The following is a 27,115-nucleotide window of genomic DNA, read 5'->3' on the forward strand; positions in this document are numbered from 1 at the left end:
CAAAATGAATAAAACTCTCTTAAGCTACCTGTTAACACTTTTTTATTAGAATTTGATAGAAACACATAAACTTAAAAAATAACATCCTGGGTCAAATCCTGTGAATTATGGAGATTAGAAAATTCACACAAGGAGTCACATTCTCGCACACTGTCATCATGTTGTGACGCCTCCGTGCATGTCCCTTGAGGGTCTCTTTCTGTTTGCATAGGTGTGTCACATATATGTTCAGAGTGAGGTCATCCTATATAGACAACTTCATTTCAGTCAGTTTTCATCTCATCTTAGACCAGTGGTTCTCAACCTTCCTAATGCCGCGACCCTTTAATACAGTTCCTCATGTTGTGGTGACCCCCAATTTCATTGTTACAAATTGAACATAATTAAAGCATAGTGATTAATCACAAAAACAGTATGTAATTATATATGTTTTCTGATGGTCTTAGGCGACTCCTGTGAAAGGGTCGTCCAACCCCCAAAGGGGTCATGACCCACAGGTAGAGAACCGCTGTTTTAGACTATTCAAAAAAAATTTTTTAATTTAGATGTAATTTACATTATATTAGTTTTAGATATACAACATAAAATTCATATTTGTATACATTGTGAAATTATCACCACAATAAGCCACCATACATAACTACAAATTTTTTCCTTTGTAATAAAAACTTTTAAGTTAACTCTCTTAGCGACTTTCCGATATGCAGTACAGTATTGCTAACTACAGTTGTCATGCTGCACATTACATCCCGTGACTTATTTTAAAGCTGGGAGTTTGTACTCTCTGTCGTATTTTGCCCAACCCTGCCTCCGGTAACCACTAGTCTGTTCTCTGTATTCATAAGCTCAGTGTTTTGTCTTGTTTTCTTGTTTATTTATTTTTTCTTTATGTTATTATGTTCCATCACCATCTATCTCCCCCTGAACCTTCCACAAATATGTGAGATCATACTAGTATGATCTTTGTCTTTCTCTGACTTATTTCACTTGGCACAATGCCCTCAAGGTCCATCATTCATGTTACACGTGGCAAGATTTCCTTCTTTTTTATGACTGAAGAATATTCCATTCTGTGTGTGTGTGTGTGTGTGTGTATGTGTGTGTGTGTTTATGTGTAGGTGTATATATACACACACACACACACACACACACACACACCACATCATTTATTCATCAATGGATACTCACGTTGCTTTCTTTTTTTTTTTTTTTTTAAATATATTTTATTGATTTTCTTACAGAGAGGAAGGGAGAGAGAGAGCTAGAAACATCGATGAGAGAGAAACATCGATCAGATACCTCCTGCACATCTCCCACTGGGGATGCGCCCGCAACCCAGGCACATGCCCTTGACCGGAATCGAACACGGGACCCTTCAATCCGCAGGCCGATGCTCTATCCACTGAGCCAAACCAGTTTCGGCTCACGTTGCTTTCTTATCATGGCTACTGTTAATAATGCTGCAGTGCATATGAGGATCCATATCTCTTTTCAGGTTAATGTTTTTGTTTCCTTTGGAGAAATACCCAGAAGTAGAATTGCTGGGTCATATCATCATTTTATTTTTAATTTTTTGAACAATCTCCATACTGTTTTCCGTAGTGGCGGCACCAATTTACAAGTCCCATCAATAGTACATACACAAGGGTACTTTCCCCCCAACATCTTCGCCAACACTTATTATTTTTTATAATAGCCATTCTAATTGGTGTGAGGTACTATCTCACCGTGGTTCCATGTTCATCTTTCTTCTGATTAGTGATGTTGAGCACCTTTTCATGTACCTATTAGTCATCTCTCTGTCTTTGGAAAAATGTCTATTCAATTCTCTGCCCATTTTTTAATTGAATTGTTTGCTCTTTTAAACTGTTGTTGCATGAGTTTTTAATATATGTTGGGAATTAACCCCTTATCAGTTACATAATTTGTAAATACTATCTCCCACTTGGTAGGTTGTCCTATTGTTTTGTTGATGGTTTCCTCTGTTGTGTGGAAGCTTTTTAGTTTGATAGAGTTTCACTTGTTTATTTTTATTTTTGTTGTCTTTTCTTTTGGTATCAAATCCAAAAAATCATCACCAAAACCAGTGTCAAGGAAACTTGTTGCTTGTGATTTCTTCTAGGAGTTTTATGTCTTCAATTTAAATCTTTGAGTTGACTTTTGTGTTTGGTGTGACATAGTGGTCCAGTTTCCTTCTTTTGCATGTGGCTGTCCAGTTTTCCAACACCATTTATTGAAGGATTGTCCTTTTAAAAAATACATATATTTTTATTGATTTCAGGGAGGAAGAGAGCAGGAGAGAGAGAGAAAAACATCAATGATAAGAGAAAACCATCGATTGGCTGCCTCCTACACACCCCCCACTGGGAATAAAGCCTGCAACCTGAGCATGTGCCCTGACTGGGAACTGAACCCTGAGCTCCTGGTTCATAGGTTGACACTCAGCCACTGAGCCACACCGGCCTGACTTGTCCTTTCTTCATTGCATATTCTTGTCTGCTTTATCACCAATTAATTGAACACATATGGGTGGATTTATTTCTGGGCAGGCTATATTCAAAATTGACCCAAAAGGTATTTTATAGTTAATTTACCAGTGTCCAAAGTAGGACTTTGAATTGCATCTGTTTGCTCTGAGTCTATGTTTAAGTAGGACAGTTCTTTTTATGATACCGAATTGTTGCAAGCACCCAGATTTTCCCTCCTTTTGTATTTGACCAGTTGCTTTTTCATGGTGTCTTTCAGTTTGTCCTTTTATCATCAATATTTTCTGTAAAGTGGAAGATAGACCTAAAAGCTTAAAGGACTCAGTTAAAAGTTTTTGGCTATAATGTCTCATAGGTGAGATTTCCATATAATTTATCATCCAAATTAGAATATTTTTGAAAGTGAAAGGCAGGGGGTGTTATTAATAATTACTCCAGGCCCTAACCAGTTTGGCTCAGTGGATAGAGTGTTGGCCTTTGGACTGAGGGGTCCTGGGTTCGATTCTGGTCAAGGGCCTTGGTTGTACTTTGGTTGCAGGCACATCCCCAGTGGGAGGTGTGCAGGAGGCAGCTGATCGATGTTTCTAACTCTCTATCCCTCTCCCTTCCTCTCTGTAAAAAATCAATAAAATATATTTTAAAAAATAATAATAATTACTCTAGGACAACAGTGTAAAGCAGAACTTTTCAAGAAGACCAGCACATTATGATCACTCAAGTAATTGGTGATAGTGGATACTTCTGTTGCATCATATCAGATGACAATATCTAGTTAACTCACCATTAAGAATTTTAATTGATTATTTGGATTAGAGTAATAGCAGTTTGATTCCTTCATTGGTTACAATTTCCCCCTTGTGGCTAAAAGAAAAATGTAATCTATTAAGTGTGGCATTCTTTGGCATTATACTAATATCCATTTTTCATCAACCATTTACAAAACAATTTTAGCAGCAATAATCCTTGCCAGAACCAATAATTTTATTAGGGTTTCCAAAGTAATGTTTTTTTTAAAAAATTCTGTCATTCCTACCCAATGGCATTCTTCACCAGACATAGAATTTTCATCAATAGGGCCTATTTTCATTATCTGAAAAATAGTTTCTATTAGGAAGATGTACTTGATTTTTTTTAAGTTACTGATTTTTAAAATTGCCGATATACTTATTTTTATTTTTATTCAGGCATATGCAGCCCAGGAAGACTTGGAAAAGACCAAAGAAGAGTTAAAAAGTGTGATGTCTGGCCCACCTCCACCTCCACCTCCACCAGTCATTCCTCCAACAGAAAATGAACATGATGAACATGATGAGAATAATGCTGAAGCTAGTGCTGAATTATCAAGTGATGGGGTAATGAACCATAGAAGTGAAGAGGAACGTGTAACAGAAACACAGAAAAATGAGCGTGTTAAGAAGCAACTGCAGGTATTTAAAATTTACAGTTGTACACATATTAAAATATAGTTTTCATTTTCCTCATTTATTAAGACAAACTTATTAAAAAGGAATATTTGATTTTTGGAAGCTTTAACACTAGCTGGCCTTGTGATTGGTTTGTGGGTGCTTGGCCTACAGGCACATCTATCATTTCTTTCATTCTATGACTCCATTAGCAAGTGTTTGTTACCTTGTGTGATCAGCCTTTAGCTAGTAAGTTATTCTTTTCTCTTTTTTTAAAAATATATTTTTTATTGATTTCAGAGAGGAAGGAAGAGGGAGAGAGAGAGAGAGAGAAACATCAGTGATGAGAGAGAAGCATTGATCGGCTGCCTCCTGCATGCCCACACAGGTAAAGCAGGCATGTGCCCTGACCGGGAATCGTGACTTTCTGGTTCATATGTTGATGCTCATCCACTGAGCCATGCCAGCCAGGCAGTTATTCTTTAACTAGAGGCCTGGTGCATGATATTTGTGCACAGGTGGAGGGGTGTCCCTCAGTCGGCCTGCACCCTCTCCAATCTGGGACCACTGGCTCCTAAGCGCTCACCTGCCTGCCTGCCTGATCGCCCCTAACTGCCTCTGCCTGCCTGCCTGCCTGATCACCCCTAACTGCCTATCTGATACCCTTAACTGCTCTCCCCTGCCAGCCTGATCGCCCCTAACTGCTCTCCCCTGCCAGCCTGATTGCCCCTAACTGCTCTGCCTGCTGGCCTGAACTGCCCTTAACTGCTCTCCCCTGCTGGCCTGATCGCCCCTAACTGCTCTGCCTGCCTGCCTTCCTGATCACCGCTAACCACCTCTGCCTTGACCCCTGCCACCAGAAGGATATCCGGTCTATCTGGTCTAATTAGCATATTACCCTTTTATTAGTATAGAAGATTATAGGTTTACCCATGTTTAAAGATTAAAAAAAAAAATACTTAATGCTGTGTTTGAAAAAACAAATGAATTTAGGTTTTAAACAAAGTATATATTAAAAAGCAGTAATGTAATAGATTACCTGTATGGCATTACATAATCTGAATTATTTACTTATTGATCTAATTATAATTAGATCAAAATAGGATATTTTAATATTTCTAGACTTTTTTGTCATTAAGTTCTCTAATTTTTTAATTGGTGAAATCTTCAGATATTAAAAGAGAATAGGGTGATTATTATAATAAATATATTAAGATTTTTGAAGAAAGCTTCTCTCATGGTATAGGTCAGTGATGGCGAACCTATGACACGCATGTCAGAGGTGACACGCGAACTCATTTTTTTTTGGTTGATTTTTCTTTTGTTAAATGGCATTTAAATATATAAAATAAATATAAAAAATATGTCTTTGTTTTACTATGGTTGCAAATATAAAAAAATTTCTACATGTGACACGGCACCAGAGTTAAGTTAGGGTTTTTCAAAATGCTGACACGCCGAGCTCAAAAGGTTCACCATCACTGGTATAGATTTTAGATCTTACAGTAACATTATTTTGTAATGGCTACATTAAATCTTTTGGTAGTCATTTCAAGTATGGTGGGAAAGTTAAGGAAATTTAGGTTAATACACAAAATCATAATGGTTAATGGGTGTAGAAATGAAAGGCCATGTGTATTCTTCCCTAACCACGGTCCCCATGATTACTAAAAGTAAAACAAACTTACAGACTTTAAAGATTTCACAGTTGAATGCTAAATATACTAAAAAGCAGGTTTCTTTTATGTATATTTTTGTCTTTAAGCCTTTTTCTTGTTTGTAAAGTCTAAGAAAAATAATCTTCATACTTTTTTAAATTTTTTAAACATAGGCATTAAGTTCAGAATTAGCCCAAGCCAGAGATGAAACTAAGAAAACACAAAATGATGTTCTTCATGCTGAGAATGTTAAAGCAGGCCGTGATAAGTACAAGACTCTGCGACAGATTCGACAAGGCAATACAAAGCAACGTATTGATGAGTTTGAAGCAATGTGAGAGCTGTTATTTTGCATACATGTTCTTCATAAGCTGAACCACCAACAGAGAAAAGCAGGCCTTTGCAGATGTGATGGAATGCATCCCACCTTGCCAAAGCACTTATACCAGTTTGACTGCGGTGGCTAACAGACATATTTGAGGGGAGCTCTTCAGCATTAAGGCAGTGTGACATCATGCTTGGTTTTCTTTTTCTTTTGAGCCAGGGACTGGAGAACAGTGTTCATCATCTCCTTTCATATTTTGCATTTTCCATTTTTTTTTTTTCTGTTGAAAATTAACACTAATTATCATGTCTGACAAATGTGTAGGTGTGATTTAAGCACTTTGTACATTTCAAAGGCTGATGGTGATTTATTTAATGATTAGGTTTTTCCCTTGCCCCTTTCAAATTTTACCTGCATGTAGTTCCCCATTCTTTTTCATTATGTTTCCTCAGTGTGCCCTTCTCATATCTTGCCATGCCCATAGCCATAACTCTGCCACCATACAGATCATTGGCAGTGTTTAAAATGAAGGTAGGTCACAAGTACACAGTTTTTGATCATTGTGTAGAAGATGGTTGTGAATTATGAAAGGTTAAGAAAGTTTAACTGTAGTGTGCAACTGGTGGTTAATTTTTTAAAATCCCAATTTTATTATGTTATTGGGTATTTGATACTTACAGTCATCTTTGACAGCTGAATTGATCTGAGTTTCATCTTCTGTCATCCTTTGGTTTTCTTTGCCTACCATTTCACAAAGGTATAGATAGCAGGTAATAGTGCCCTAGGAGAGTGTATTGGTGAAATACTCCCTGCAAATAAATCAGTTGTCTGATTTAAAAAGTTTTGCTCTCTCATAGATTAGTTTAGGCAAACAGACATTTACTAAAAGAAAATACGCATTTGTTGGTAATTGATTTATAATCATTAAAAACCTTGGGCCTTCCTGAAAGGGCAGCATATGCAAACATCAGTCCCCTGAGGCCACAGTGACACTACCTCACTACTGCACCTGCAATGGTTGTTCAAGCTAATGTTTTATAAGCATAGAATACTTCCAATCATGAACAACTATGTTTCAGGTTTCTTTTTCCTTCAGAATATCTTAGAGTGCTAAATTTTTAGCTGCCTTTTTGTTGAGCTGAATTGTGGGACTCTGAATTGTATTAAAATTGTAAGCTCTCACTGGTATACAATCTTCCTGGAGAGGTGTTGTATGTCTGAAGAAGTGTGTGTGTGTGTGTGTGTGTGTGTGTGTGTGTGTGTGTAAGAGAGATGTTGCCTTGTACCATCTGAAGAGTGTCTGTACCTTCATTTCTTGATATAATTGTTACATGATCATTTTAGCATATTTGGTTCCTAAATCATCATGCTTTTTTTTCCTTCAGTTTCTAATTAAGAGTACTTAAATTTGGTTTGTTAATCCTGTTTTAGAAATTATAATTTTAGGCAATACTAAGTTCAATTATGTCTTAAGAAGAAATCTTTCCAGTTTGAAAGATGTTCTAATATTCACATGTTCTAACATTTTCTTTATTGTGTAAACATCTGGATTTGGAAATAAGGAAAGCCTTTTTTTCTCTGTGTGGTTCAGCTACTTTTTTTTTTGGTATTATGCATTCAAATTGACATTTATCTATTAGAATTGCCATTTTATTAAGACATTTTCATGCACAGTAGATTCAAGTTGTGTCTGAAAATATCTCTTGTGCTTTTTTGATTTTGCTGACTTTAAAAGGATTAATCTGGGCAGACATTATGAAAAGGAAAGGTTGCATTTAATATATTTTTTGGACTTTGTAGGACAAAATATAACTGGTTAACGTTGAAGTGACTGTTGTACAGTGGTTGTGCACATGCTTCAAAACGCTGTGGAGGAAAGAGTTTCTACTTTCAGCACATAGAGGTGAACCTTCTGGCCATGCTTCTCCAAAACATTAAAGCAATTGCCATGACGGGAAAACGTGAATTTTTATTAATTTTTTCCTTTTTGAATATTGTGCACTACCATTGCTACATGAGTTTGATATCAGTGTTGAAAAATTACCAGTTATATTGGCTGTTTATAATCTATTTGTAGATTAGGATTAAAATGGAGTTAATCCATTTTTAAAGCTGTGTGAATTTTTCTAAACAGGAAAAACTATTTGCGATATGGATTTTCATAGTGATTAACCAATTATAACTTTTATTATTAGCAATTGAGAGCACATGTTCATATAGCAATGTAAAAATATATTAATGAGTATTCGGTAAATTCCAGCAGGCTTTTACCAGTAGCATAATTTTGTGTTGTACAATTAAGTTACAGTTACATCTATAATTTTGGATAACATTCATTGGTTAACAATAAAGTGACAAAAGCTCATGCCTTTAAGGTCCACTGTTGTTATTTAACATGGATTTTTTTTGGTATATTTCCTGAAAATTATAATCTCATCTTAAAAATGAAAAGTGGTTAGGAAAAATGTCAAAATCCTCATGGAGTTACTCTTTCCCCTAAATTATACCTATTCTAATATGGAAATAATAGTGCTTATTAATTCTGTGGAAAAATTAAATTGACAAATAATTTGATAAAACAAATTAGGATTTTTAGTCATTGCTTTTATTGTATAGTGTTTAGTTTCCTTCTTCCTAAGGAAGATATAGATTCATTGTCATTAATTAATCTCACTTAAAATGCTAATACTCTGTAAAGAACTGAACACAAAGTACATCTATTTAAATACATATTCTTATTTTGTAGTATTACAGAGCCATTACCATAAATCTAGAAGTTAACTTTTTTAAAAAGCTTCTTACTAATTCTTAACATAAAGATTATTTTTAAATAAGAGCTAAGTGTAAAAATAGGAAAAGCCAAATGTCTTCTCAGTTTATAGTAATATTTTTTAAAAATATTTTTATTGATTTCAGAGAGGAAGGGAGAAGGAGGGAGAGAGAGAGAGAAACATCAGTGATGAGAGAGAGTCATTGATCAGCTGCCTTCTGCACACCCCACACTGGGGATGGAGTCTGCCTGCACACCCCACCCTGGCGATCAAGACCGCAACCCAGGCATGTGCCCTGACCGGGAATCGAACTGTGACCTCCTCATTCACAGGTTGATGCTCAACCACTGAGCACACAGGCCAGGCTATAGTAATATTTAACTTACTTTTTTATTGCTATTCTCAAAGGCGGGTAGTGATTTCTTCTGATCTTGTCAGAAGGGGGAATTTTACAAGATTTTGCTTTGTACCTAATCAGAATTTTTCTTAATTAGAATTTTCACTTACAAAGTATCTTCGAACGAATTGGAACTCTCACTCCCAATTATTATTAGAAGAGTTTCAATATGAGTATTCTGATTAAAAATAAAATATGCTTACCACTTTCTCAGTTTTCATTATCATGATCTTGTTAGCAATGAAGATAAAAACATTTTGGATCCAAAAGCCTCCCATTCTTTGTATGTATGATAAGAACAATTAGTTTTTTTTTTTTTTGGTTTTTAAAAATATATATTTTGTTGATTTTTTACAGAGAGGAAGGGAGAGGGATAGAGAGTTAGAAACATCGATGAGAGAGAAACATAGATCAGCTGCCTCCTGCACACCCCCTACTGGGGATGTGCCTGCAACCAAGGTACATGCCCCTGACAAGAATCGAACCTGGGACCCTTGAGTCCGCAGACCGATGCTCTATCCACTGAGCCAAACTGGGTAGGGCCAATTAGTTTTTATTAAAAATCTAAAGCTTAAAGTTGAAGTATAAGGAATTACCACCTTTAGCATTAATTTTCTGAACTGATTAGATATCTTTAATAAGGATAAGAGAAAACATTTAAATATGGAACTACACTAGTAGACAAGTTTCTTACGTTCTAAGTGAACAGATCTTTAGCATTTTCTTATTCTGTACTTTTTTTAACTAGAAGATTATGCATCAAATGTTCTGAGGTGGTTTATCATGTAGAATGACAGTATTCTGGTACATTTCAAAAGCTCAGTGGATTCTGCAGATGTTTTGATAACTTCATAAAATGTCAAGGCAATCTGACTCCTCCCATTCTACACTGGTAACCAGGAAAAATTGGCTCATAGCGTTTCCTTTATCAAAGCTTATCACTTTCCCATCCTTGACTTTTTCACTTAAATAATATCAACTCTCATTTTTACCTAGTGGACCTACTTCTTAATATGTCCATCTCTCAAGATTTTAAGAGCTGCCATTTTCCCTCTGGAAATAATAACTTCTTGCTTGGTTGCCTCAATATTTTGATCTCTCTTAAACTCTGTGATAGGAGACTTTTCTGATTTCAGGTTACATACACTGCTGTAGGAGTTAAAATATCCATCACTATTTTCCACAGAATTTTAAGGTCAAAGATCATGACTGAGATAATTACCCTGTGGCACACCTTTTAAATTCAGGTTTATGTTTGGCTCTGGACTTCCCTAGCTGCTACATGGCTTCAGGTTTTTATTTAATGATCATCATGTAGCCAATATGCTTTCATTAAGTACCAGCTCTGTTCTGGGATATAGAAGCCAGGTTAGAATGGCTGTGACCCTTTGTTATGGCCCTGCTCAAATGTGGAACTTCAAATATTAAATTAGCTCCTAGACCATTTGCCTTAATCTGTTACAAATACTGGATTGTTTTTAAAATAGCAGTACCATTTTGTTGATTCATATTATTTGTATGCCCAGATTCCTCCGCGCTTGTATCTAGTCAGTTGCTTCCATCATGTAATTTATTATTTGTATGTTATGTTTATTTAATGTTCATGTAAAATTTAGATGTACTTTGATATTTATGCATGTCATTTAGTTTGCTCTTAAAAATAGTGATACTGGTTTTAGTTTATTTTTACTTAATCAATATAGCCAACAGTCTATCTTCCAAGTGGTAAATAGGGGATCAGAGTTTCTGAGATTTATGTGACAACCCTTGGAAGAATTCCTTTTGATAAAGCGTGGATTTATTATATGAAATTTTTGCATTTTTATAATGTATGCCATAATATCCGTTTTAGTTTTTTACACATTACGATGTTTTATCTTCTGTTTTAGACCTGGAAATGCATGAATGCCTTAGACTTGCAAGGCGATACATCCTCCTCCCTTTTCTGTTGTTTATACTGAAAAGTCTATAATTCACATCTAGCATTTGAATCTCTATGCCATCATTCCATTTATATTATTAGTTACTTTAAAATTTTAGCTATTTTGGATAAAAGATGCAGTTTTGTGATGAAGGAAACTACAACGTAAAGAGGATCAATAGAGGAAAATTAGTGACGGAGAGAGAATAAGAATACACAGTATAGTTTCTCAAGTATGCTTTTTCTTTGATAAATTACTTTTCATTTTACAGCTCAAATATTAAACACTGGTCAGTATTTAAAGATATCTTTTAAACAGTGCCTAATTTTAAGTTTTTCTAACACTATAGGAAGATTCGTTCTATATCCGGTTGATAAACCATTCAAGTATCATAATCAATAATAATCTGTATAAGTATTTGAGAAGTTTGATGGCGTTAGAAGTTTGGGTTTGAATTTTTTTTATTGCATTTAAAATACACAGAAAATTTTAACCATTTTTCAAGTGTACACAGTTCAGTAATACTAATACAGGCACTTTGTTTTTGCAACCATCACCACTCTCCTCTCCAGAACTTTCCCATCATCCCAAACAGAATCTCTGTTCATTAACCATTAATTAACTTCCCATCCCTCCTTGGTCTTAGTCCCTGGTAACCACTGTTCTACTTTCTGTCTCTGAATTTGACTATTCTAGGTACCGCTTATAAGTGAACTCATAATATTTGTCCTTTTGTGTCTGACTTATTCCACTTAACGTAATGTTTTCGGGGTTCATTTCTATTATTGCATGTACCAGAGTTTTGTTTAAGGCTGAATACATTCCATCGTATTTATGTACCGCATTTTGTTTATCCTTTCATCAGTCAGTGGACATGTGGATTGCTTTCACATTTTAACACTTGCCAACAATGCTACCGTGTACATTGGTGTATAAATATCTGTTCAAGTCCTTGCATTCAATTCTTTTGGGCATACACCCACAAATGCAATTGCTGTGTATAATTTTTTTAGGAGCTGCCATACCGTCTTTCATAACAGCTGTGCCATTCTACATTCCAGTTTCTCCACATCCTCATCAACAGTTGTTATGTTTGTTAGTTTGTTGATAATAACTATTTTAATGGGTTAAGTGGTATGTCATTGTGGTTTTGAATTGCATTTCCCATGGATGCATTTCTCTATGATGTTGAACCAATCTTTTCATGTGCTTATTCACCATATTTATTTATTTGTTTATTTTAAATATATTTTATTGATTTTTTTTACAGAGAGGGAGGGAGAGAGAGCTAGAGAGTTAGAAACATCGATGAGAGAGAAACATCGATCAGCTGCCTCCTGCACACCCCCCACTGGGGATGTGCCCGCAACCAAGGTACATGCCCCTGACCGGAATCGAACCCGGGACCCTTCAGTCCGCAGGCCGACGCTCTATCCACTGAGCCAAACCGGTTCGGCTGTCCATTTTTTAAATTGAGTTTGTTTTTTGTTGTTACTGAGTTGCAGTTCTTTATGTTTTCTGGATCATAATCCCTTATCAGATATATGAGTTGCAAATATCCTCTCATTCTGGGGGTTGCCTTTTCACTCTGTTGATAATATCCTCTGATGCACAAAAATTTTAAATTTTGATGAAGCCAAATTTATTACTAAAGAGAGGCAGACCGGGGTGGATATGGTGTACACTGGCTAGAGTCGAGGGATGAAAAGAAGACCGTCTTGACTGGAGTAGACGGGGTCACTGTGCACTCACGCGATGGTAGAGCTGGCGTGGGTTGGGTCAGATTTATGGAGCCTTGAAACCTGTGCTGAGGTGGTTTGGGTCTGATTTACAAACATCTGGTGACTTTGGGACTGACTGACAGAAGGGAACAATTTCCAAACTTAGGTCCAAAGGAACATACATGTTGCTGTGTAAGGTCTACTAAGAAGTTCAGGGAATAAAGAAAGCCTAGTAGAACTGCGTGCACTGTGATTAGCCGGAAGAAAGGCTGTGGTCACGACAATTAAAGCACTACCTTCTGAGAACCTAAAGGAAATATCTGGGACAGTTAAGACCTCCATTTTTATTCTTTCATCCAACCTTTTGGGGATGGGTTCTTCAGTGGCACAAAAGAACTGGAGAGACACCCAAGAAAAAATAGATTGGATTCTGAGTTCTAATTCCAGATGTTATTCCCTCTTGTCTAACTTTTATAAGCAGGTTCATAATTCTGAATTAGATTATTTCAGAACATTTCTCTGGAGTCAGATTCAGACACTTCTATTCCAGATGCATTGTCTTCCCCAAAATGTCATGCCAGACCCCGTGTACTTTAAGTTTTAGTGCTGGCTTATAGTTGACACAGAGCATGCTTACAACAACAGTTCTATCAGTGTTCTTTCTGCTCCCAGGTGGTCCTAATAGTGTTGTGACTGGAAGACACTTGAAGGGTTTTTAAGGAGTTAGAAAAATCGTTCTTAAAAGATCATTATGAAGAAATTACATTCACTAAAACAGCTTAGTGAAGATTATCTCAGAATATATGAACAATTAATTATTCACTTGCTTTGACAGCTTTGAGCAACAGGATATTTCTGTAGGTGTTTTCAAGTTGGGGATCACATGTGATCATGCTTCATCAACTTAGCTTTTCTAGAGGTGTGATTTGATGCATCTGCTTATGCTCAAATGACATGTTTTTTTTCCTCTTGTTATTTTCCCCATATAATTCCTAATACAATATGTTTCTCAATTTTTAGGCTATAAAAGTGTTTGAATATAGGTAAATAGAATATTTTGGTAATCTAAGTTACAAGTGGATGGTTTTCCTCCACTAGATTTACAAAATATAACAACTTACTGCAGGTATGTAGATAGTACTTGACAGTAGCTCATTTTAGTTTCTTAGAACTTTTAAGTTGATTAAACTATCATCCCTCCCCCCACCCCAGAATATTAATATCTTTTAAAAGTAGTTGATCATAAGTATGGAAAATGTTTTTGTTGGTAGGTACAAACTAAAATCATTATTTGGTAGTTTATATGCATTCTTAAAATGTCCTGAGAAAATACCTCCATTTTGTAAAAATAGAGTACCAAGCAGTATAAAACCTAGAATTAGAACCCAAACCTAATCATCTGAAAGTTTATAATATAGTTTCATGTACTAGGACACATCACATTCTAAGACAAGCTGACGTTTTAAGGATATTTATCATGAGTTTGGGGGATATCAGCTGTGCCAAAGGCTTTGCATCAAATGTAGACACTGTATCCATTAGAAAAGGAGGTTTGCATCTTTAGAGGAGATTATTGGCATTAATATTTTTGGAATGTTCCCTAGCATTAGGAAGACTGGAAGCAAGTATGTCATCCAGATTACTGGTATGTGTACAGGTAAGAAAATGTTCTCTACCACCTCTTATTTTTGAACCATTATGCTTTAGTTCTTAAATATTAGAAATTTAAAAAGTTTTCAGTTTAATAGTGTTATGAAAGGAATGCTGAATGGGAGACGACAAGGCGGCATGGCATTTCCCCTCATAAAGTAACAAGAGTAATACATAAGTACATATAGTCATTCATTCTTCCAGACGCTTACAGGGTAGCGGCTATTAGTTATGGGAGATAGATAAGACCCTGTGACTATATTGTGGAAATTGTTGTTAAGTCAGGGAGTTGAGACATGGACTCAAATTAAGATATAGAAAATAAAATAGTGAAATACTGGAAGAAAAAATGAGATAAAATGTTCAGGGGTTAGAGAAATGAGAAGTCACTTGGTAGGTGCTAATTAGCAAATAAGCATGATATTAACTAATAAGGCTGGAAAAAGTTTTCTTCATTTGTAAATTACAGCTGCTGGGGAGCATCACAAGGTATAACTCCATCACTACGTAGGCCAGCAAATATTTTAGATTTGTTGACTTAGTTGTCTGCCACTAAGAAATTGCATATCCTTTCATATCAAATATAAATGTGGTTTTCTTATAATGGAGTCTTGAATATGAGCAACTTGATAGATAATGGTTTATATTAGAACTAGAGGCTCGATGCACAAAATTCATGCAAGGGGCTCGGCCCTCTCAACCCTGGCTGTCTCGGCCGGCCCTCGCAGCCCCGGCTTCGTCTGGAAGGTTGTCTGGCTGTTCGGTCTAATTAACATATTAGCTCTTTTTTATATAGGATAGCCAACATTGAAACATAAAGTTTCTCAGTGGCCTTTCTTGTTTACTGCATTTAACTTGCCAATAAGTTTACAGTTTTTTACTACAAATTATTTTTCTACTTTACATAGCAGGATATCCATTATCTCAAGCAGTACAGGTAGAATTTCCTTCTACCAATTGTTAATTGTGTGGATTTTTGCAAGTTTATGTAGTAATAGCTTGTATCATAGCAAAGTATCAGAAAACGGCTATTTAAGGATTTTTTTTTTTTTTCTGGAGTGGAGGGAGGGAGAAGGGAAAGACAGGACTGCTCCCAGGAGCTAAGGATTTTTTTAAGTATATTTTTAATTGGAGATTTTTTAAAGCATTAAATCATTAAGTTATTACCAAATTTTCTCCTTTCTCATTAAAATTATTTTCCAGCTTCCACCTAAAGAAAATTGTGTTGTTTTTTACTTAGAAAAGTATTAAATGACAGATATTTTTAGGAGCATATATTTTTCATTGGCTTCTGGTATTATATTACAAAGCTGCCCAATAGTGAAGGTGCTTTAAGTCATATATTTTATGGCTAAAGCCTCAGTTCAAAAGACTTGGTGAAATCATTAAAATTCTTTTAAAATATAATTAATAAAAGTGTGCCTACCAAAAAAAAATGATACATAAACAAAATTCAGTAGGTGCAATAGGGTAACATTTAAAAACAAGCCTTTCTCTGTCCTCTAGTCTCCAGCTCTCCCAGAGGCTACTGTTTTCAGCTTGTGCCGCTTTCTGGAGATTACCTAGACACGCACAAGCATACATGTACTATGTAGTTTTTGCTATTCATATATAAGTTATGGCATTCTATAAACATGATTTCGCACTTCTTTCAGGGAATACTGTGTATTTTAGCAATCATTACATATCAGTACAAAAATATGTGCACCTTAACTTCTGATGAGCATTTATGTGTAAAGTATTGCATATGTCTCCTTTTTCCCCCTGAACATTTACGTTTTGACCAAGCCTTTTCTGTTACAAGGAAGACTGATATGTTCTTATACAAACACTGCTTGTGTTTTATCCTCTTAAGAAATTGCTTTTTAGTCAGTGAATAGGTTACGTTTATGTAAGATTTTCTACATCTTACACATTTCTAAAATATAGGACGTTTTTTACATAAATGATGTGGGTGTACTTTTTCATTTAAAAGTTAAGTAGTAGTATGCTTATTGTACAATTCTTTTCATAAGTTGGATTTCTGTGTACGTCAGGCTTGCTTAAAAGCTGACACAGCTATAGTGGTCATGTTTCATTTTTGAGAGCCCAAGTGAAAAAGTTCTGTCAGTAACTAATATTCTGATTTCTGCAAATTCTATAACAGAAAACATTATTTTTAAAAAGAAGCAAATCAGTATGGTAGGATTTTCTAAGTATACTGTGGTAGCGTTTTTTTTATGTTTGGGATCAGATACCTATTTATTTTGGCTTAAATTTATTAAGCACTATTGCTTACATTCTTTTTTTTCTTTTTTCTTGAATTTATTAAGGTGACACTGGTTAACAAAATTATACAGGTTTCAGGTGCACAATTCTATGACACGTCATCTGTACACTGTATTGTGTGTTCACCACCCCAAGTCAAATTTCCTTCCATCACCATTTATCCCCCCTAACTTTGGTAGCTTTTTAGTTTTTAATCTAATTTACCACCATTTCCTCAGTGATTAGAGTTTTCGTTTGCCTGCTTTTGTTAAAATGGCAAAAGACAAACTCAGACCATTACTCAACATGCTAATACATAATGTAAGACACCACCATGCCACCAAACGACAGCAGAAATATTTAGAAAAAAAATTGATTCTGCCTGTTTTCGATGATTTTTAAGGAAGTAGATCAATTTGAGTTTTTTTAACATAACATCTTTTAAGTTACAATAAATATACATCATTTCTTTATATATATATATATATATTTTATTAATTTTGTACAGAGAGGAAGGGAGAGGGATAGAGAGTTAGAAACATCGATGAGAGAGAAACATCGACCAGCTGCCTTCTGCACACCTCCTACTGGGGATGTGCCTGCAACTAAGGTACATGCCCTTGACCAGAATCGAACCTGGGACCCTTCAGTCCATAGGCCGACGCTCTATCCACTGAGCCAAATCGGTTAGGGCTCTTTTCTTTTTAAAATATGTTTTTATTGATTTCAGACAGGAAGGGAGAGGGAGAGAAACATCAATGATGAGAGGGAATCATTGATCGGCTGCCTCCTGCACTCTCCCTACTGGGGATCAAGCCTGCAATCCAGGCATGTACCCTGACTGGGAATCGAACTGTGACCTCCTGGTTTATGGGTTGATGCTCCACCACTGAGCCACACCGGCTGAACATATGCATCATCTTTTCATTCAATGTAGTACTGTAATTCTTCTTCCTGAAGTTAAAGTGTCCTTTGATTTCAGGGCTTTCTTTTGTGTCTGTAAACTAGCTCTCGTATTTAACTTTGGCTAAGTTCTCAAATGATTTTCTTGGGCCACAGATAGCCTAGATTTGTTTCAGAAGTTCTAATGCTATCTCATGTTAATCGGAAGAAACATCCATTTCAGTGGTGTACAGTTTCCCTCTCCCCTTCCCAAGATTCACACTGAACCCGAAGCTGATATATGAGAGGCTCAGAATTCACCATCCTCTGGTGCCCTTTCAGCTGCCCAGTGCCCCTCTGTTTCTGCAGTTTTTCTAGAAAAGCTCAGATACTGTCAGTAGTCAAGCTATGTACCCTGGCTCTCCCCAGCGAGGGTTTAAGGATCTTGCCCACATTCTCCTGCTGCTGCAGCACACGTTCTGGTTGTTTTACCAAAGATCCTGAGCCCTAGGTTTTATCAGTTCAGAGCACATTAGATGCATAGCCTGTCTGATTGGCATTCAGAGAGAGTTCGGGGTAGAAGTGAGGTAGCATAATGGACAGTAATCGCGTGGGTGTGGAGTCCCACATTTGTGTTCAAAAGGCCCAGCCACTCACTCTCCGCGTGACCTGGGGAAGCCACTCAGCCATTCGGAACCTCAATTTCCTTGTCTCTTAAGTGAGAGTAACAATTGTGATCTTGTGAGCACTGATTGTAATAAAATACATGAAATACTTTGTTTACAGCTTGGCATATTAAAAGTTTTAATAAATAGTAACTTCTGTCATTTGTTTTTCATAATATTTTTGTACGTCTGTCAGTATTATGGATACTCATGTGTGTACCCAAGTCCTCTGGATTCCATTTTTAATGTCTTCTGTTTGCCTTTTAGAGATTTTACTTGTGACTCGTGGAAGGTCTTGCTCTGCATGTTATTAGAATGTGTGCCAGGCCTTAAGTGTGGGGTCTGTCCAGAGCAGTAAACAGTTTACGGTTTATGCCCAGTAAACATAATTTGTGTTTGCATTTTATGGATAAATGGGGTTCCTTTCTCAACCTGTTACTATGGGGGTGCTCCAAGGCCCAGGTCTACACTTGGCTCTCTTAGTGACCTTCTCCGGTGTTCCTTCCATCCGTGAGCCTCCAGTCAGACTTGGCCCCTGAACTTGGGGCTTGTATCTACCTGAACTTTCCACTTTGATATCTAATAATCATCTCATACTTACTATGTCAATCCAAACTCAAGAATTCTACCCCTCACAGCTTGCCCATGCATCAGCCGATGAATGGCAAGTCCATTTTTTTCAGTGAATCAGGCCTAAAATTTGTTTACTCTTATTTTTCCTCTTCTAACCCACATCCAACCCAACCCTAAACTATTGGCCCGACATTCAAAATATACAGTATATCCAGAATATGGCCACTTCATCCTCCTCCACAGCGATCACCCTCCCATGAGAGCCTTCTGCTGGGTTTTCTTGATTTCTGATTTGCTTTCTACAGTCTAAGTGCCTTAAAAAGGTCCATCTGATCCCATCGCTTCACAAATTCCTCCAGGTTTCCCAGCAAGAGCAGTAGCCTCATCCTTCTCGATGGCCAGGCAGAGCCGAACAGTCTGGCCTGTCGCTGGGGCCTCATCTGCCGTTTCCCCTTCTCTCCTTGAAGCCGGCGGCTTCCTGGTTCGTTCTTTAGCCAGTGTTCCTGTTCCCTCAGCTGGGATGCCTTTCCCCCCAGATACTTTTATGCCAACTGCGGGATTCTGCTTCCATGTGGCCTTCCCTTACTGCCCTGTTTAAAAGTGTACCTTGCCCGGTATCCTCTGCCCAGTTGCTTTCATTATTTTTCTCTATAGCTTATCATTAACATATTTTACCTATTTGTGTGGTTTATTGCCTGTCTCCTCACACTAGAAGGCAAGCTCCGTGAGGGTAGGAGTTTTGCTTTTTTGTGCAGTATGTGCTCAGTGCTAGAGCCACCAATGCCTGGCACATGGTAGATAGTATTTCTTGTTAAATAAATGGGATGAGTGGGTTCCGGGATCTCAGAAGGAAGGCACCTACCTAGTCTTGCTGGAGGGCTCCAGGGAGACTTCCTGGAGGAGGTGATCCCTAGACCAAGTCTTTAAGGACAAGTTGTTCTTGTCAGGGGCAAAGATAGGAAGACTCCAGACAGAAGGAACTATATATATAAACACATCAAGGCACACACAGACCTAGAGTAGTCCACCTGCCAGTCTATACTGAAGAAATATAAAGTTTGAGATTCAGAAGAGGGCACAGTGGAACACCAGGAAATCATGCGGGAAGCAGGTGTGGATGGGCTGCTATTTCCTCGGACACTTAGTTTGGAATGCTGATGGTGTCCGATGAAATTCCCCCCGGGACCCTGTGAGGAAACGGCTGAATACAGAATCTTGGTGCGCACCACCGTGTGTGTCCCGCCAGAGCAAGAGGGGTGATCTGGTCCAGGAAAGGATGGCGAGGACCACAGCGGGGAGGACTGCACAGAATTACTGGACAGAGAGGTGGCTAGCCTGTGTGATCCCCCACCACCCCCCAGTGCCAGAAAATAAGGCTTAATACAGTATTTAAAATGTGCCCATGTTTTAGCAACATTGAAAAAGCACTTTCTTGGCATTAGAAGTTTTTACTTAGCTTACTAGTAACTGCAGTGTTTTCTCCAAGCGTTTCCCACAAACCTATGCAAAGAACAGGAAAACCCTCTTTCTAGGGGTGTCCTCTGTCGGAAGCTGGCACTCCAGCATGAACCCCACCCCTCACCCCTGCTCACGTCCCTGGGATTATACCTACGAAATAAAAATGCCCCCGTATTTGCCTTCTAGGGATGCGCTGTGTGGCACTTGCATGATTTAATCCATTCAAATAATTTTACCCATTCACTTACCATTAAGTGCCTAAAGTTAGGTCCTGAGGATTCATAGGTAATTTTTAAAAGCAGGCGTAGTGTAGAGGAGGAAACAGGAGAGTTAAGTGTGACAAGGCAAGCAAACAAGAGCCTGCACATGAAGGTCAGGGGAGCCACCCACCTCTTGCTGACATCTCTGAGGCTGTTGTAATTGTCAGCATTCACCTCAGGAACAAGTGTCATTTCCCCAGCTTGTTGCAGGGCTGAGGGACATGTAGGTGTCTGTGCAGCCCTGACCTCAGTGCTGGTTTGCACAGGCGCTCCAGGAAAAATCACACTTTGGGAGTAATTTCCAGCACCAGGACCAGGGGCATCAGCTCTGTGAGCCGAGGCTGACGGAGTCGGACTAGAGTCAGCTCCAGCGCCGAGTGGGCAGGCGAGGAGTGGTAGGACTGCTCTGGACTGTGGTCGGGAAAGCCCACTGTTAACGTGGGCTAATTCTAGAGATCTCACGCCAGGAAAATGCATGTCATGAATGTTCTGGGGCTGCTGAAAAGCTTTTGGTGGGGAGAGTCCTTTCACTTATTCATCCAAATATTTCAGTGCCTCAGATCTGCCAGGTGCTCAGTAAGTCCTAGTCATTGAGAATATAACAGCAACTAAGACTTAATCCTTATCCCAATGGGCTTAGTTACCTATAGGAAAGCAAAATAAAAGTTTAAAATTGTATTAGATCAAATCGTGAAATTGCCAATATTGAACCATTTTTGACCTGTAAAACAGCAAATTCACACAAGTTGATATGAAAGAAACAAGGGACTGAGTTGGGGAAAATACAGGAATGGTAATTTGGGGTGGGAAGATCACAAAAAGTCTGTGAGAAGGTGGCATATAAGTGGAAGAAGAGATGGCTAGGTCCTCTGCTTTATTTTTTAAATATATTTTTATTGATTTCAGAGGGAGAGGGAGAGAGAGATAGAAACATCAATGATGAGAGAGAATGATTGATCGGCTGCCTCCTCCACGCCCCATACTGGGGATCGAGTCCACAATCCAGGCATGTGCCCTTGACCAGAATTGAACCTGAGACCCTTCAGTCCACAGGCTGATGCTCTATCCACTGAGAAAATCAGCTAGGGACTCCTCTTTTATTTAAATCACGATGGTGATGCAGTGCCAGGGGCCATGGCTGCCCTGGGCCTGTGGGGCTGCAGCCAGGCCTCACGCCTGTCTGGACGGCCCAGCTCCTCAGGCGCAGTTGCTGCACCTTTTTATTTCCTAAGATAAGCCAACATGGCTTTTAAAAAAAAGCATTTAAAGAATAATGCTTTAGATATTTAAATTGAAATGTAGTTTTATCTGAAATTTCCCAAATTTTATGTTAGCTTTTATTTATTTACTAGAGGCCTAGTGTACGAAAATTTGTGCACTTGGAGGAGGGGGTCCCTCAATCTGGCTTGCACCCTCTCACAGTTTGGGACCCCTCAGGGGATGTCCACCTGCTGGTTTAGGCCCGCTCCCCTGGGGATCGGGCCTAAGCTGGCAGTCAGACATCCCTCTGGCAGCCCGAGATCCCTTGGGGGATGTGTGACCGACGGCTTAGGCCCACTCCCCACGGGAAGCGGGTCTAAGCTGCAGTTGGATATCCTTAGCACTATCAAGGAAGCGGGAGAGGCTCCTGCCACCGCGGCTGCACTCACAGCCGTCAGCCCGGCTTGTGGCTGAGCAGAGCTCCCCCTGTGGGAGTGCACTGACCACCAGGGGACAGCTCCTGTGTTGAGCATCTGCCCCCTGGTGGTCAGTGTGTATCATAGCGACCAGTTGTTCCTGGTCATTCTGCCATTATGGTCAATTTGCATATTACCCTTTTATTATATAAGATTCATTTATTTAAAAAATGTTTTGCAAGCCAAAGAATGTAGCTGCTTGCCAGGAGCGGCCAGCTCGACACCAATTTGCAATTTTCACTTGAAAGCATTCCGGGTAGAGGGAACAGCATGTGCAAAGACTGTAGGCAAGAGAGGGCTTGACTTGTTCAGGGAACAGAAAAGAGGGCAGTATGTCCAGAGCTGAATGAACCCGTAGGAGAGGGTGTGTGAGTGAGGTTGGAAGGGAGCCAGACCCCAGGAGCTCACTGCAGTATAGGGGCAGAAGTGCAGGACAGAAGTACAAGTTTAGTGGGTGCTCCACTCCACAAGCGTGTACCCAGGACGACAGAGCTGCATCTGCCTGGAGGAAGGGGTACCTTTTCCTAAGCCACACAAAGATGCCATGAATGCTGCAGGTCTCCCTGCATTTTCCCACTTTACAGTTCAGTAAAAGCCCCAAAGGCAACCGTAGTGGCCGGGTCTACATCTGGCTTTGGTTTTCTTGGAATTGGAGGCCCATGTCCTTTGACCATGAAACACTAACTACCTTTCCAATTGAGATCTGAGTCCATGACAGTGCCCTTTGGCGGGTGCTCGTCTGCGTCACTCAAAGGGAATGCACCCATTAATGTAGAGGGCAAAGAAGGACTTTAAATATTAAGTTGCATATAGAGTAACAGCTGGAGACTCAACCCCAGCACACTGAAGCCCAGGCTCCTTCAACTATGTTGTGTGGGGCTAGTGACACCAACCTGTTAAGGGTTAATGCCTCATTTTCAAGGAAAGGGGAGTGTAGCTTAAAGATGTACAGTTGAAATATATGAACTACTCTTGTGAGACAGCATCCTTTTCTTATGAGTGCGGAAGCCCTCAAAATCAAAAGGGTCTCTGCTCAGGGATCTTAGAAACCTAGAGGAAGATGAAATTCCAGAAGTAAAGATGGATATGGATAAAAATGGGATTTTTCGGCCACCCAATAGGTGTTGAATAAAACATTTCAGGAATTCAGTGAGCAGGTCTTTAGTGATGCGATATGAACTTGGCCTGGAAATGTTCAAGAGGCCGAGGATCAGAGGGAGCAAGGCTAGGGCGTCAGGAAAAGGAGGGCGGTGGTCACAGTGTGAGGCCCGGGAAAGAAGTCCGCGTGCAGCACGGAGAGAGCTTGCAGTTTAAATGAAGCACCCGAGGGTGGGGGTGGGAGGAGGCTGAGTTAGCTTTCAGCACTAAATGTGTAGAGCTCTTCATGAAAACCCACCGCCAGTTCAAGTATTAGAATATTTGAGGAGAGAAAGCATAATTAATGACATTTCCCCGATGCTCTATATAGGGTTATTTAATTTACTTTGTAGATAAAAATGGGTCTGATTTAATTATTTTTATTATGTTTTAAGCTGATAGATGTTTTTGTCTGTAGAATTAAAATGAAAATTGCATTTTTAAAATAAAAATCAACATGCCTATATTTTGCTTTTAGATTGATAGGGTCATAATCAAATTAAAGCAGAAGTTGGCAAACCTTTTCTGTAAAGGTGCCGATATTAAAGGTTTTCAACATCGTAGGCCAAATTGTCTGTTGCAACTACACACGTTGCTGTTTTAGTACAAAAGCAGCTATGGGCATATGTAATGAATGCCGCTGGCTGCCTGCCAATAAGACTATTTACAGACACTGAAATCTGCATTGTAATTAATTTTCACCTGTTATGAAATATTTGTCTTTGGATTAAATTTAAAAAATTACGGTCTCACCTGGCCGGCATGGCTCAGTGGTTGAGCATCAACCTATGAACCAGGCGGTCACGGTGCAATTCCTGGTCAGGGCACAGGCCTGGGTTGCAAGCTTGATCCCCAGTGTGGGGTGTGCAGGAGGCAGCTGATCAATGATTCTCTCTCATCATTGATATTTCTATCTCTCCCTTCCTCTCTGAAATCAACTTAAAAAAAATACAGTCTCTACAAAAACAGGTGGGGAGCAAATTTGGTCCATGAGCTACAGTTGCTGACCCTGCATTGGAGGTGTTATAAAACAGTCATGTTTTTCCCAAGGCCATGGTCTGCTTTTCTCAGCTCTCCATAGTTCTGATCAGGGGGGTCTTGTTTTGTTGGAATGAAGAGGTTTCCTTACACATTAGAAAAACTTCCAGGGTGGAGGTGGAAGAGGGCATAGAGGGGATGAATGTTGATGGAGAAAGAAATAAAAAACAAAGCAGCCCGGCCTCAGTGGCTCAGTGGTTGAGGAGATCACGGTTCGATTCCCAGTCAGAGCACATCCCTAGGTTGCAGGCTCGATCCCCAGTAGGGGGTGTGCAAGAGGCAGCTGACCAATGATTCTCTCTCATTATTGATGTCTCTATCTTTCCCTCTCTGAAGTAAAAATATATATATATATATTTAAAAAACACACACAAAAAACTTCCAGTAGTGATTCTCAAACTGGCTTGCATCAGGATCACCTGAGAGTTTGCTAAAATGCAGGCTGAGGTCCCGCACCCTGATTTTCTGGTTCAGTACATCCACGTGGGGCCCAAGCACTTGCATTTTAAGCAGGTGAGGCAGCTGCTGTTCTGGGCTAGCACTTTGAGAACCTCTGGTTTAGAGCTGAGGGTGCCCAGCACTGTGGGAACAACAGGTGGCCTCTACTCAGTGGCCCTAGAGTAACTATTGACTTTGCTGCCTCGATGATTTCTGTGAGAATCCAAAATTCTAATAGTTCGCGGCCAAAGGTAATTTGAACCAAATGTATAACTTCCCCATCTATTTTAGTATTTTTCTGCCATCAATTTCTGTTTTAAACACCTAAGAACTAGAGATTGTTTTACAACAGTGTTGGGGAAAGATGTGTACCTAGGAGAATTATAAATAAAGGAATATATATTATTATGTATAGTATATATTATGAAAACATGTAATTATATATGTAATAGATACCTTGTACCAGTTTTTATTTCTTAATATGTTTTTATTGGTTTCAGAGAGAGGGAGAGGGAGAGAGGGTTAGAAACATCGATGATGAGAGAGAATCATTGATCGGCTGCCTCCTGCACACTCCCTTCTGGGAATGGAGCCTGAAACCTGGGCACATGCCCTAACCAGGAATCGAACCTTGAACCTATGACTTTTTTAAAAATATATTTTATTGATTTTTTTATAGAGAGGAAGGGAGAGGGATAGAGAGTCAGAAATATCGATGAGAAACATCGATCAGCTGTCTCCTGCACACCCCCTACTGGGGATGTGCCTGCAACCAAGATACATGCCCTTGACTGGAATCGAACCTGGGACCCTTCAGCCCGCAGGCCGATGCTCTATCCATTGAGCCAAACCGGTCAGGGCAGAACCTATGACTTCTTGTTCATGGGCCTACACTGAATCACTGAGCCACACTGGCCTGGCTGATTTAATATTTTGACATTTGAATTTTTACAGCTATTTCCTTTCTTGCTGTGCCTTCTCTTTTCACATTTTTATTATGGATAAAAGTTTTAAATTTTATTGTAGCTTAATTTAGAAAATTTTGCCCTTGTGATTTGGGGAGATTTTTTTGATGGGTATCTTGTTTAGAAAATTCTCTTCTTTGAGGTCATGAAGATGTCTTCTATATTTTCTTCTAAAAGTATTGAGTTTAAAAAAATTTCTTCTAAAAGTTTCCGTGTTCTTACTCTTGAGTCTTTAGTCCAGCTAGAAATAACTTTTGTTTATGGTGTGAAGTGTGAATACATTGTTTTCTGTCTGGATGACTAGTGTCTTAATACTTTGGCAGTCCACCCCTCCCCTACCGATGGCATTGCCATTTCTTACCTGTGTCAAGGGAGCACATGGATAGTCTCTGTACCACGGCCAACTTGTCTACACCTGTGTCCATACCATTCTGTCTTAGTTCCTGTATCCTTAGCTTTCTATGAGCCCTAATGACTGACAGAGCTTTCTTTAAAAGTCTCTCCAGCTTGTTTTGTTAATAACTCCTGGTTAGTTTGGGCTCTTTGTTCTTCTACATAAATTTTAGAATTCCTAAAGTGTATGAGAAAAAAAAGACTTTTGGTTTGAGATGTATTAATAGACTAATTTGGGAGGAAGTTACATCTGTTTAATATTAAATATTCCTGGTCATGAATATGTTAATTTGCTCTACTTATTGATGTCTCCCTTAATGCCTTTCAGTAAAGTTTAACATTTTCCATTAAGATAATATATTTTTTGTTAGGTTTATTATTAAGCATCTCATTCTTTACTATCTTTTAAGAGTTACATTTTAAAACTCCTGGTGGCTGGTGTGTAGAAATGAAATAGATTGTTTGCTTATATTCAGGAACCTTGCTTAACTCTTATTGTTTCTAAGCCGTTGTGAAATCGTTGGGGCTTTCTACAAGAATAGTCATCTCCTGCAAATAATGACAGTTGTCAGTCTTTCGCAATCCATAGAACATTGACTTCTTTTCCTTATCTTTTCGAATTGACGGAAGCATTCAGTACAATGTTCGACATAAGTGGCCTCTCATTTCTGATTTAAGAGGAATGCTTCTAACTTTTCCAACATTAGCCACTACGTTTGCTGTGGGTGTTCGGTACATGCCCTTTATCGGGTTAATGAAACGTCCTGTTATATACATTTGCCTGTTCTGCTGGAGGTTTTTTGTTTCATTTCGTTTGTGAGCTGTGTTTTTTTTTTTTAAATAAAAAGGTTTAAAATTTGTCAAATGTCACGTCTTGTGTATAGTGAGATCATGTGTATGTGCTTTTTGTTTGTAATTTACTGGATCAGATAAGTAGATTTTCTACTATTAAACCAAGTTTTCGGGCCTGGGCTCACCTGATATAGGATCTAACCTATGGCTTGGCGCTCCTCCAATCCTGAGCCCCTGTGCTGAGAATATTCTACTCCT

General features: G+C 38.7%; 1 protein-coding gene across 2 annotated transcripts in view; it reads left to right on the forward strand.

The window, feature by feature from the left end:
* The window catches only part of RDX (radixin), a 101,189-nt gene that overhangs the window by 68,885 nt on the left and 5,189 nt on the right, over window positions 1–27,115 (forward strand). Inside the window, exons 13-15 of one of the 2 annotated variants that reach the window (XM_070425956.1) lie at window positions 3,671–3,913; window positions 5,721–5,881; window positions 14,288–14,340. In XM_070425956.1, the coding sequence (XP_070282057.1) occupies window positions 3,671–3,913; window positions 5,721–5,881; window positions 14,288–14,340 (457 nt within the window). The remainder of the gene's footprint in view (window positions 1–3,670; window positions 3,914–5,720; window positions 5,882–14,287; window positions 14,341–27,115) is intronic. The other variant, XM_070425957.1, reaches the window with a different exon arrangement.

The sequence above is a fragment of the Myotis yumanensis genome, unplaced genomic scaffold, assembly GCF_028538775.1.
Source record: "Myotis yumanensis isolate MYYU_CA2020_CCGP unplaced genomic scaffold, mMyoYum1.0.hap1 SCAF_10, whole genome shotgun sequence".
Taxonomy (NCBI): domain Eukaryota; kingdom Metazoa; phylum Chordata; class Mammalia; order Chiroptera; family Vespertilionidae; genus Myotis; species Myotis yumanensis.